This window comes from Lissotriton vulgaris, chromosome 6 (genome assembly GCF_964263255.1).
Source record: "Lissotriton vulgaris chromosome 6, aLisVul1.2, whole genome shotgun sequence".
NCBI classification, from domain to species: domain Eukaryota; kingdom Metazoa; phylum Chordata; class Amphibia; order Caudata; family Salamandridae; genus Lissotriton; species Lissotriton vulgaris.
In genome coordinates this window covers 1,797,787,798-1,797,799,850 of record NC_141694.1, presented here as the reverse complement: position 1 = coordinate 1,797,799,850, position 12,053 = coordinate 1,797,787,798, and the positions used below count along the sequence as shown (strand labels likewise).

At 53.0% G+C, this 12,053-nt stretch overlaps 1 protein-coding gene across 1 annotated transcript in view; it reads right to left on the bottom strand.

Moving 5' to 3' along the window:
• Positions 1-12,053, bottom strand: part of OTOF (otoferlin) — a 784,068-nt gene that overhangs the window by 567,030 nt on the left and 204,985 nt on the right. Inside the window, exon 2 of the mRNA XM_086928061.1 lies at positions 211-310. Coding sequence (XP_086784187.1) covers positions 211-310 — 100 coding nt within the window. The remainder of the gene's footprint in view (positions 1-210; positions 311-12,053) is intronic.

The following is a 12,053-nucleotide window of genomic DNA, read 5'->3' as shown; positions in this document are numbered from 1 at the left end:
CTGTGTACTTTACCCTCTTTGTTAGTGTATCACTGTCCTACTAACATTGCATATCCAATCATTTCCATTCACAAATGGCAAGGTGGCCAAAAGTTTTAGAATGACTTTGCCAAATGTTCCTGTTTAGAGGGCAACCTTGGGAGTAATTGACCTCTTTTTACCCAGTACCAACCACAGCAATGACGCCGATGAACACAAAGGCCGTCTTACCCGAATGGCCGAGTTGTTGTCGTCTATCAGGGTGTCCGACACCTCCAGCTGTGCCTCCTCCACCACTTTCTGCAGCACCATCCGGAAGGTCCCAATGAGTCTGTGAAAGTAAGAGAGGATGCTGTGAGCAGCTGCACTGATGGGGAAGGTTCATACACAGAGGTCAGTCAAAGGATTCCCTATAGCCTGAACCCCACAATGGGGCTGCAAGTGCTGTTTGTGGGGTCACCTCACTGCTGATAGTGCTCTGGGTGATCAGCTCTTCTGCCTGACCCCACAACCAGGCCTACTCATACAGTCCTGAAGGAGCAGTAGCTTTGTAATCATCTACAACAAAATGTGCCACCCTTGACCAAGTGTCAAACTTGGCACTCAAGAACTGCAGGGCACTGACAACCAGCTTCCTATCAAGATAGCACTTTATAGCAAAGAGTTGCTTCAAAAACCGCTGTAATCTTTGGAGGTGTGGGTGATAGGGCCTTAACTGTACTGTGCAGGCTTGAGCCATACAGGGGGTTGGAAGATGGCAGTCCGTGGGGTTAGGGTGGAATCCTGGAGTGCAGGGAGTGGGGCATTGCCTCCCTTGGTGACCATGAGCGCCCACACTGTAGACTGGATGGTGCTGGTTGGGAGGAGCAGTTTGGTGGGTCACAGCTGGTACCAGGCCTTGTGGAATCCTAGAGCACATGCGCTCTAAATGAGAAGTAGGGATGCATAGACATACAAAGCGGCTGCTGTTGCTTCGGAGGGTGGAGGAGAGGCCTTTCAGGTGTACATTCTTGGGCACACTTCTATTTGCGATGGGAGGTAGACACTTACACACATATTTATGAAGCCTTGTGTTGGACAATGCAAAGACTTCAGGGTGATTTGCACTGCCTTGCGTGGTTTTGTAAAGCAATGGAATGGAATGCAGCTGCTTGCGCAGTGTTACATTGCTTTTCAAGCTGGGAGGCACTCCCTGGGTAGAGCATGGGAATTCACATGAATCCACCCATGGATGTTGGCTCATTCCCAAATTTAATAAAGTTAGTAAATATGGAAATGCGCCTTCCCCAGTGAGGTGTAACGCAGAGAAATATCTTTCCTCATCATTTCTTCTTTCCATTTGTGCTGCATTATGCAGCACACATAGCAAGAGGGATATGCCACTAAGGATTGTTTTTGTGCAGGCAGGAAGGTATCCCTCCCTGCACAAAAACAATCCTGCTTGTAATGCAGGTCTCCTTGCACCTTCGTTGGAGCTAGGCTTCATACATGCACACAGGGCGCTAGAAGAAGGAGGGAGCAGAAATGCTCTGTAGCTTTATAAATATGGAGCAATTCTACAGTCTCTTTTTCATGCAACGCAGTGCAGCAACTTTGCTTGAAAGATTAGTAAATATGCCCTCAGAGGTTCAATGCCGTAATTAAAAAACTTTGGGGCAGATCTACAAGAAAGTGCCGCAGCGCGGCACCGCAAGCCCTTTGGCTGCTCCACGCTGCAGCACTTTCAGAGCACAGGAATGCGACATATTTACAATGAATTGTGTCGCTTTCCTGTGCTCTCCCCAGCGCTGGCGCAGAAACAGCTGCCATGCGCCGGCGCAGGCACCCTTTGCACCATGCTGAAAGGATGCCTGCGCCATGGGGAGATTGCTTTTGTGAAGGAAGGGGCCCCTTCCTGCACAAAAGCAATCACTGCAGGCATGTTCCTCTTTCAATGCCTGCTGTAAAATGCAGCACGCATTGAACGAGGAAAAAACGAGGAGGAATGAAAACATTTCTCCTCGTTTCGCTTGGCTACTCCTCCCCTATGGTGGCGCAGCAAACTGACGCATTTCCAGGTTTACAATTTCTCGTAAATCTGGAAATGCATCAGTGGACAAGGGTGTTGGTTGGGAACACCCACAGCAACACCCATGTCCCGTCCCAAAAACACAAAGTGCTGCGTGAACAGCGGCGATATTTACAACCACAGGTTAAGTCATGCAGGGTGACTTTACCTGTGCTTGTAAATATCCCTTAGCAGGCTGCGCCACTGGTGCGCCACGCAACGTGATGCACCGGCGGCGCTTGGGGCTTGCAAATCTGCCCCGTATAGTCTTGAACAGTAACTTAAGTGGACCGGTTTGAGTTGGACTCGTAGGAGTAATCCTGGGCGTTTTGTTGGCTACTGGTCCACGGATCATATTCCACACAGGGGACATTTATATGCACTGTTTGGGACCAATTTACTCATACTTTTTGCAATCACTGACTGCATTGCTGTGTACTCCTGACTTCTTCCTCCTCTTTCATTGGCTGTACGGTGAACTGACATAACTCTCGTGGTAACAAAACTAAGGGCCAGCTGTGACTGGGAGTTCTTACATTTTCAAAATTGTGTGTTTTTGAGTAACTATGCTGAAATCAAGAATAACACCACACAACATAACAGAACTTGTATTTGTATTTGTAAAGCGAATGCTCAGTTCCAGGGGGGCATGTGATGCTGTATGATAGATGTTTCTTTTTATTGATATTCATTTAATCAACCTTGGGAGGATGAAAGGCACAATGGATCTGCTGGGATTAAAGTATTCGAACAAGGGGGCAGATTTACAAGCCCCTTGTGCCACGTTTATGCTGCCTTGCGTGACGCATCAGCGGCGTAAACGTGGCGCATCCCTGCGAGGCATTTACAACGTGACGCATCTAGGGAGATGCGTCATGTTATAAAGCCCAGCGCCACAATGGGGGCGTTCCTACGCAGGGTGGGCGTTGCGGCGCCTGTGCGCCTCGCAAAAGTGCCTGCATTAAATCTACAAGATTTCACGCAGGCACTTCTGCGGTGATGCTACGTCAATTGATTACGCCTGCTTGAAGCAGGCGTAAGGACTGACGCAGCATGTTAAGTATTGGGCGGCCCTGAGCATTGCTGGAGTTGCGTCGCGCTTGCGCGCGACTCCAGCGATGCGCCGCCCTTACATCACGAGATGCATCACGCATCTGCCTACCCTTGCGCCAGGCGCACCGCATTGTAAATGCGGCGCATCTGCCATGACGCAAAGGTAGTTTTGCGTGACGCATTTGTTCTGGCGCATCTCTGCTGCTATGCAGAGATGCGCCAGAACTCGTAAATATGCCCCATAGGGTCTAACACAGAACTCCACAACGTATGCATCAGAAAACTGAGACAAAGACTACTGATCCCCCCCCCCCCCAACTGTCTGTGGCAGGCCCATTATAAGGAGGAGCATCCAATGCTATTTTACTACATGCCTCCCACTCTTTCAGGGCCCAGCGCTGCTACATTTATTTATATATCACAAAACCAGAAAAGAGAAAAGCTAAGCAGTGTGGCTTTGCGTGGCCTTGTAAATATGGCTCATCATTGTGCACCCGGGAGTGCAAAAAAAAGTGACATTCTGGTGCCCCTATGTTTGTGACCTGACTCCCACAAAAACTTCTGACAAGCCTCGGGTATGAGTATTTAAAATGGCCTCTCCTTGGTGTTTTAAACTTGAATAAAGAGGAAACTTTTCATGATGTATGATTAGTTAGGACAACACTCTGATGCATGTTTTCTCTGGTTCATTCTATAGGAAAGTCAAAATAAATAAACGTATTTAAAAATAAGAGGTGTCCCTTCCTGCACATGAACAATCACCCTTGTGGCTTCAGGCACCCTGGCAACATGGCGCAAGGGTGCCTGCGCTGGCACGAGGCAGCTTTTTTAGTGCTATCACTAGGGGAAACGCTGGGGTGCGCCGTATTTTTGTGAACTCTGTGCATCCCTGCATCTAAAAAATGTCGGAGCACGGCGTTACTAATGTTGGAGTAACACCACGCCCAAAAACATTTCTACAATTCCCTAGTGTACCACACAACCCATATTTTAGTTCCTCTCTTAGCTTTATGTTATTACATCCAGATATATAACACAACAACTTCCATACACCTAAAACAAGCTGGTACTGTTGGCTTTGTCAATGGTTGTTAGCTTTTTAAAATAAGCGACTAACAACAAAGTGCACCCTCTTTTCACTCTCTCCCGAATGCACTTCCTCGCATCTCCTTCACTTCACCACCCCCAAACAGACAACGCACCCACTACCTATACGCGCTGCAAGTTCTTTTACTCTTGCCGTGTCCAAATTTTGACAACTGTGTTCCTCCTTCACAGACATTTGCACAGAATCACATTGGTCCATGCGCTCTGCAGAGAGGACAAAGATTGTATGAGCACCGATTCTAAACATCTTTCTGATCCCCTGAGGGCACGGTGAGAAACTCGCTCAGCCTTCAGCCTCAACTACAGAGCTCTCCATTATTAACATATTGACATAACTCAGTTCACAGTAGGATCGATATAAGAGTGATTCGCTGCGCGAAAAAGGGACGGAAGCGCAACATCTCGAAAATAGCTTATCTAGTCCTGGATTCCTCAAGGCGTGAAACATAAACAGGCACTAAAATGCTTACATGGATTACCCTAACGTTTTTTATGTTGATTATTTAGAAATCGATCTGTGTTTTTGCCAGGGTAGTTCAGTACATCATTAAAGTGCCCGACAGGGACATGTTTCAATCTCTGTTTTTAATTACTTCTGGGTTTGAGACCCAGCTCAATTAACCACTTTCACGCGGGGCTAATCCCCCACAATGCGGGGGGGAGGGGCCGTGCGCGGCACCGCGGTACTCATGACGAGTCCAGCTCGTCATGCTGCACAGTGGATCTGTGTTCATGATGAACTGGGCTCGTCATGACTCCACCCACTCCTTTAGAACACCCGCACAGGCGTGGAATTAGCCGCGCGTGTGCGGGTCGCAGCAGTTATGACGAGGTCAGCTCGTCATGAGCACAGCTCCACTGTGCCTCATGACGAGCTCGTTATAAGCATTCAAGGGGTTAAAGCCCTGTCTGTTAGTAAAAGCACACTGTGAGTTTACATCCTTGCATCCTTCCTCCCTCTCTGCCTCCTCCACTGACCTGCCCCCTCAATCCCCTGCTTCCTCACTCCTCCACCTCTCTCACTCTCCCAGCCTCCTTCACTCACCTGCCTCCCCCAATCTCCTACCTCTCCCACTCACTGTGCCTCCCTCACTCTCCTACCTCCTTCACTCACCTGCCTCCCTCGCTCGCCTACAGCCCTCACTCACCTACCGCCCTCACTCACCTGCCCCCTCACTCACATGCTGCCCTCACTCACCTTGCCTCCCCACTCTCCTACCTCCTTCACTCACCTGCCTCACTCACTCCCCTGCCTCCTCACTCACCTATCCCTCTCACTGTCTTACCACCTTCACTCACCTGCCTTCCTCACTCACCCGCCTCCCCCCCTCTCCTTTCCCCCCTCACTCTCCTGCCCCCTCATTCACCTACCTCCTTCACTCCCCTGCCTCCTCACTCTCCTACCTCTCTCACTCTCCCATCCTCCTTTACTCACCTGCCTCCCTCACTCACCTGCCTCCCTAATCCCTGCCTCCTTCACTCTCCCAGCCACCTTCACTCTCCTACCTCCTTTACTTCCCTGCCTCCCTCATTCACCTGCCTCTCTCACTCTCCAATCCTCCTTCACTCACCTGCCTCTCTCACTCACCTGCCTCCCTTCCTCCCTCACTTGCCTCCCTCACTCACCTGCCTCCCTCACTCTCCCGGCCCCCTCACTCTTCTACCTCCTTTACTTCCCTGCCTCCTCACTCCCTGCCTCCCTCACTCTCCCAGCCACCTTCACTCTCCTTCCTCCTTCACCCACCTGCCCCTCTCACTCACCTGCCTCTCTCACTCACCTGCTATCTTCACTCTCCTAATTCTGCCACTCTTCCTGCATCTCTGCCTCTCCCTGCCCCCTCACTCTCCTACCTCCTTCACTCTGCTGCCTCCTCACACCCATACCTCTCACACTCTCCCATCTTCCTTCACTCACCTGCCTCCCTCACTCACTTGCCTCCCTCACTCTCCCAGCCACCTTCACTCTCCTAACTCCTTCACTCACCTGCCCGCCCTCTCACTCACCTGCTATCCTCACTCTCCAAACTCTTCCACTCTTCCTGCATCTCTCACTTTGTCTCTCTAACTCATTTGAGTACCTCATTCACCTGCCTCCTTCACTCACCTTCCTCCCTCACTCACCTGCCTTCATCTGCCACCCGCAATCTCTTTTCCTGCTCACTCACCTTCTCCTCTCACTCACATGCCCCCTCACTCACCTGTCTCTCTCAATCTCCTTGCCACCCGCACTCACCTGCCCCTCACTCACCTGTGCCCTCACTCACCTATTGCTCTCACTCACCTACCTCACTCAGTCCCACTGCCTCCCTCCCTCACCTGCCCCATCACTCACATGCTGCCCTCACTCACCTGCTTCCTTACCCTCCCTACCTACCTCCATCACCTGTGCCCCACACTCTCCTGCCTCCTCACACGACTGCCACCCTCACTCTCTCACCTGCTTCCTTCACTCTTCTGCCACCCTCACTCACCTGCCCCTCACTCACATGCCGCCCTTACTCACCTGTCTCTCTCACTCTCCCTGCCTCCCTCACTCACCTGTGCCCTCACTCACCTGTTGCTTTCACTCACCGGCCTCAATCACTCTCACTGCCTCCCTCACTCACCTGCCCCCCTAACTCACATGCTGCCCTCACTCACCTGCCTCCCTTACCCTCCCTACCTCCCTCACTCACCTGCTCCACTCACTCTCCTGCCTCCTCACTCACCTGCCACCCTCACTCACCTACCTCCCTCACTCTTCTACCACCCTCATTCACCTGCCCCCTCACTCACATGCCACCCTCACTCACCTGCCTCACGTACCCTCCCTACCTCCCTCACTCACCTTTGCCCCTCACTCTCCTGCCTCCTCACTTGCCTGCCACCCTCACTCACCTGCCTCCCTTACTCTTCTACCACCCTCACTCACCTGCCTTCCTCCCTCAGTCTCCATGCCTCCTTCACTCACCTGCCCCCTCACTCACCTTCCCCCTAACTCACCTGCAGCCCTCACTCACCTGCCTCCCTCCCTATCCCTGCCTCCCTCCCTCACTCACCTGCACCCCTCACTTTCCTGCCTCCCTTACCCTCCCTGCCTCCCTCACTTACCAACCTCCTCATCTGTCTCTTCAGTCACCTGCCCACTCCTGACTCCATAAATCTCTTGCCCCTTCTCACTTTCTTGCCTCCCTCACTCACTTGAGTCCGTCATTCACTGGCCTCCCTCAGTCCCCCTGCCTTCCTCACTCACCTGCCACCCTCACTCACCTGCCTCCCTCACTCACCTGCCATCGCCTGCCACCCTCAATCTCTTTCTCTGCTCACTCACCTTCTCCTCTCACTCACATGCTCCCTCACTCACCTGTCTCTCTCACTCTCCCTGCCTCCCTCACTCACCCACCCCCTCATTCACCTGCAGCACTCACTCACCTGCCTCCCTCACTCACATGCTGCACTCACTTACCTTCCCCCTCACTCACCTACTGCCTTCACTCACCTGCCACCCTCACTCACCTGCACCCCTCACTCTCCTGCCTCTGCTCTCGCCTGCCACCCTCACTCACCTGCCTCCCTCAGTCTCCCTACCACCCTCACTCTCCTGCCTGCCTCCCTCACTCTCCTGCCACCCTCACTCTCCCTACCACCCTCACTCACCTGCCTCCCTCACTCACCTGCACCCCTCACTCTCCTGCCACCCTCACTCTCCATGCCTCCCTCACTCACCTGCACCCCTCACTTTTCTGCCTCCCTTACCCTCCCTGCCTCCCTCACTCACCTGCCTCCCTCACTAACCTGCCTCCCTCATTCACTTACCTCCTCACCTTTCTCCTTAGTCACGTGCCCTCTCCTGACTCTCTAAATATCTTGCCCCTCTCACTTTGTTGCCTCCCTCACTCACTTGAGTACCTCACTCACCTGCATTCCTCAGTCTCCTTGCCTCCCTCACTCACCTGCCACCCTCACTCACCTGCACCCCTCACTCTCCTGCCTCCGCACTCACCTGCCACCCTCACTCTCCTGTCTGCCTCCCCCACTCTCCTGCCACCCTCACTCTCCCTACCACCCTCACTCACCTGCCTCCCTCACTCACCTGCGCCCCTCACTCTCCTGCCACCCTCACTCTCCCTGCCTCCCTCTCTCTCCTGCACCCCTCACTTTCCTGCCTCCCTTACCCTCCCTGTCTCCCTCACTCACCTGCCTCCCTCACTAACCTGCCTCCCTCACTAACCTGCCTCCCTCACTTACCTACCTCCTCACCTGTCTCCTTAGTCACGTGCCCTCTCCCTCACTTGAGTACCTCACTCACCTGCATTCCTCAGTCTTCTTGCCTCCCTCACTCACCAGCCGCCTTCACTCATCTTCGTCCCTCACTGTCCCTGCCTCCCTGGCTCTCTCTACCTCCCTCACACTCCTTCACTCCTCACTCCCCTACCTTCCTTGGCCTCTCTTCCCTCAGGGTGGCGGACATGATGTCCCGTATATTCTGCGACGCACAAACGGTTATAAAAATAAACAATCGTGACAAGTTATTAGCTAAGAGGAAAGTACGTCCTTGGGGTAAAGCGAGAGGCCGCAGCATGCACGTTGATGCATAAATGGCCCAGTTCCCCCCACCCCGTGAAAGGTCACCTCACACAACCCCACAATCCATTAGCTTCAAACCTATCCTTGTAATGAGCACTCTCAATCCACTGCACTGAGAGCAGCTTCAGGCTTCCTCTCTGCAGTGTCATTTAGACTGGCGGCTCTCCCCCAATGACTGCCTTGGGACTGAAAGCTTCACACTGGACACGTGATGACCATCATGGGTCCAGTGTCGAGCCTTCCCTCATACCCCGCAGTGTCAATGACCATCATGGGGACCAGTGTCGAGCCTTCTCTCAGACCCCGCAGTGTCAATGACCATCATGGGGACCAGTGTCCGGCCTTCCCTCAGACCCTGCCGCGTCAATGGCATTGAGTCATTCAGAGCCTAAGTGGCTCCAGCGAGGGGCCACAGTTATTTTTGTTATTTTTGTTCTTGAGCCCTGAGAGAGGCTCAGCAGCGCCACATTTGTTTTAAGAGCCCAGAGAGGCTCATGGGGCATATCTGTGCAGGAGCCTGTGTGGCTCCCACGTTGACATAAGTGTCTTCAGAGCCTGTGTGGCTCAGCAGTTGGCTCAGTTCTATTCAAGGGGCTAGTGACAGCCCCTGTCACAGTTTGTTTCCCAGCTGCCCAGCAATTAGTGGGCAGCTGCACCGTTTAGGTCTTGTGATGTTCCCAGGTGCCCAGCAAGTAATGGGCACCTGCAACGTTTAGGTTTTGCGCCAGTGGCGCACCCCTGACTGGCGCTGCAAGGCAGCGCGCCCTGACATTCTGGACACCGGGCTCCTTAGTCCCTTTATTAGATGGAGGCTGGTATGTGATTTTATTTAGGCGCAATATGATTATCTATGTGCTGGTAATTGCCTTATGTGAGTTTTGCGCAATGTGATATGGTGCTAGGAAATGTAATGCATTTAATATGATTACACACCTTGATCTTACACCTCTGAATGTGTTTTTAGGCATCATGTGTTTTTGCGCTATTGAGTTATGTTCTGGCACCTCTGAATGTTTTTATGCATCATGTGTCTTCCTTGATTTTACACCTCTGAATGTGTTGGTTTATGCATCATGTGTTCTTCCTTCCCTACACCTCTGAATGTTTTAGGCATCATGTGTTTTCTTTCCTTACACCGCTGAATGTGTTTTTATGCATCATGTGTTTTCTTTCCTTACACCTCTGAATGTTGTGATGCATCATGTGTAATGTGATCTTACCTATACCCCTAAATGTATTTTATTCTTAGGTGGTTGTTCTTTCTAGTACAGGTGGTCCTAGTGAGGTCCTGGTTCCCTGCGTGACATTTCTCCTAAGGTGTTTAGGGTTGCGTAGGTGGTACTTACCTGTTCCCAGTAGTTACTGGATGTGATCTATAACTGTTATTTTGTGCTACAGACCCTGTAGTGTCAATGACCATCATGGGTCCAGTGCCGGGCCTTCCCTCAGACCCCGCAGTGTCAATGACCATCATGGGTCCAGTGTCAGGCCTTCCCTCAAACCCCACAGTGTCAATGACCATCATGGGTCCAGTGTCGGGCCTTCCCTCAGACCCTGCACTGTCAATGACCATCATGGGTCCAGTGTCAGGCCTTCCATCAGACCCCGCAGTGTCAATGACCATCATGGGTCCAGTGTCAGGCCTTCCCCCAGACCGGCAGTGTCAATGACCATCATGTGGACCGGGGTCAGGCCTTCCCTCAGACCCCGCAGTGTCAATGACCATCATGGGTCCAGTGTCGGGCCTTACCTCAGACCCCGCAGTGTCAATGACCATCATGGGGACCAGTGTCGGGCCTTCCCTCAGACCCTGCTGTGTCAATGACCATCATGGGGATTGGTGTCAGGCCTTCCCTCAGACCCCACAGTGTCAATGACCATCATGGGGTCCAGTGTTGGGCCTTCCCTCAGACCCTGCTGTGTCAATGACCATCATGGGGACCGGTGTCAGGCCTTCCCTCAGACCCCGCAGTGTCAATGACCATCATGGGTCCAGTGTCAGGCCTTCCCCCAGACCCTGCAGTGTCAATGACCATCATGGGGACCGGTGTCAGGCCTTCCCTCAGACCCCGCAGTGTCAATGACCATCATGGGTCCAGTGTCAGGCCTTCCCTCAGACCCCGCAGTGTCAATGACCATCATGGGGTCCAATGTCAGGCCTTCCCTCAGACCCGGCAGTGTCAATGACCATCATGGGGACCGGTGTCAGGCCTTCCCTCAGACCCCACAGTGTCAATGACCATCATGGGGACCAGTGTTAGGCCTTCCCTCGGAGCTTGCAGTGTTAATGACCATCATGGGACCAGTGCCAGGCCTTCCCTCAGACCCTGCAGTGTCAATGACCATCATGGGGTCCAGTGCCAGGCCTTCCCTCAGACCCCACAGTGTCAATGACCATCATGGGACCAGTGTCAGGCCTTCCCTCAGACCCTGCTGTGTCAATGACCATCATGGGGATTGGTGTCAGGCCTTCCCTCAGACCCCACAGTGTCAATGACCATCATGGGGTCCAGTGTTGGGCCTTCCCTCAGACCCTGCTGTGTCAATGACCATCATGGGGACCGGTGTCAGGCCTTCCCTCAGACCCCGCAGTGTCAATGACCATCATGGGTCCAGTGTCAGGCCTTCCCCCAGACCCTGCAGTGTCAATGGCCATCATGGGGACCGGTGTCAGGCCTTCCCTCAGACCCCGCAGTGTCAATGACCATCATGGGTCCAGTGTCAGGCCTTCCCTCAGACCCCGCAGTGTCAATGACCATCATGGGGTCCAATGTCAGGCCTTCCCTCAGACCCGGCAGTGTCAATGACCATCATGGGGACCGGTGTCAGGCCTTCCCTCAGACCCCACAGTGTCAATGACCATCATGGGGACCAGTGTTAGGCCTTCCCTCGGAGCCTGCAGTGTTAATGACCATCATGGGACCAGTGCCAGGCCTTCCCTCAGACCCTGCAGTGTCAATGACCATCATGGGGTCCAGTGCCAGGCCTTCCCTCAGACCCCACAGTGTCAATGACCATCATGGTACCAGTGTCAGGCCTTCCCTCAGACCCTGCAGTGTCAATGACCATCATGGGACCAGTGTCAGGCCTTCCCTCAGACCCCGCAGTGTCAATGACCATCATGGGGACCAGTGTCGGGCCTTCCCTCAGACCCTGCTGTGTCAATGACCATCATGGGGATTGGTGTCAGGCCTTCCCTCAGACCCCACAGTGTCAATGACCATCATGGGGTCCAGTGTCGGGCCTTCCCTCAGACCCTGCTGTGTCAATGACCATCATGGGGACCGGTGTCAGGCCTTCC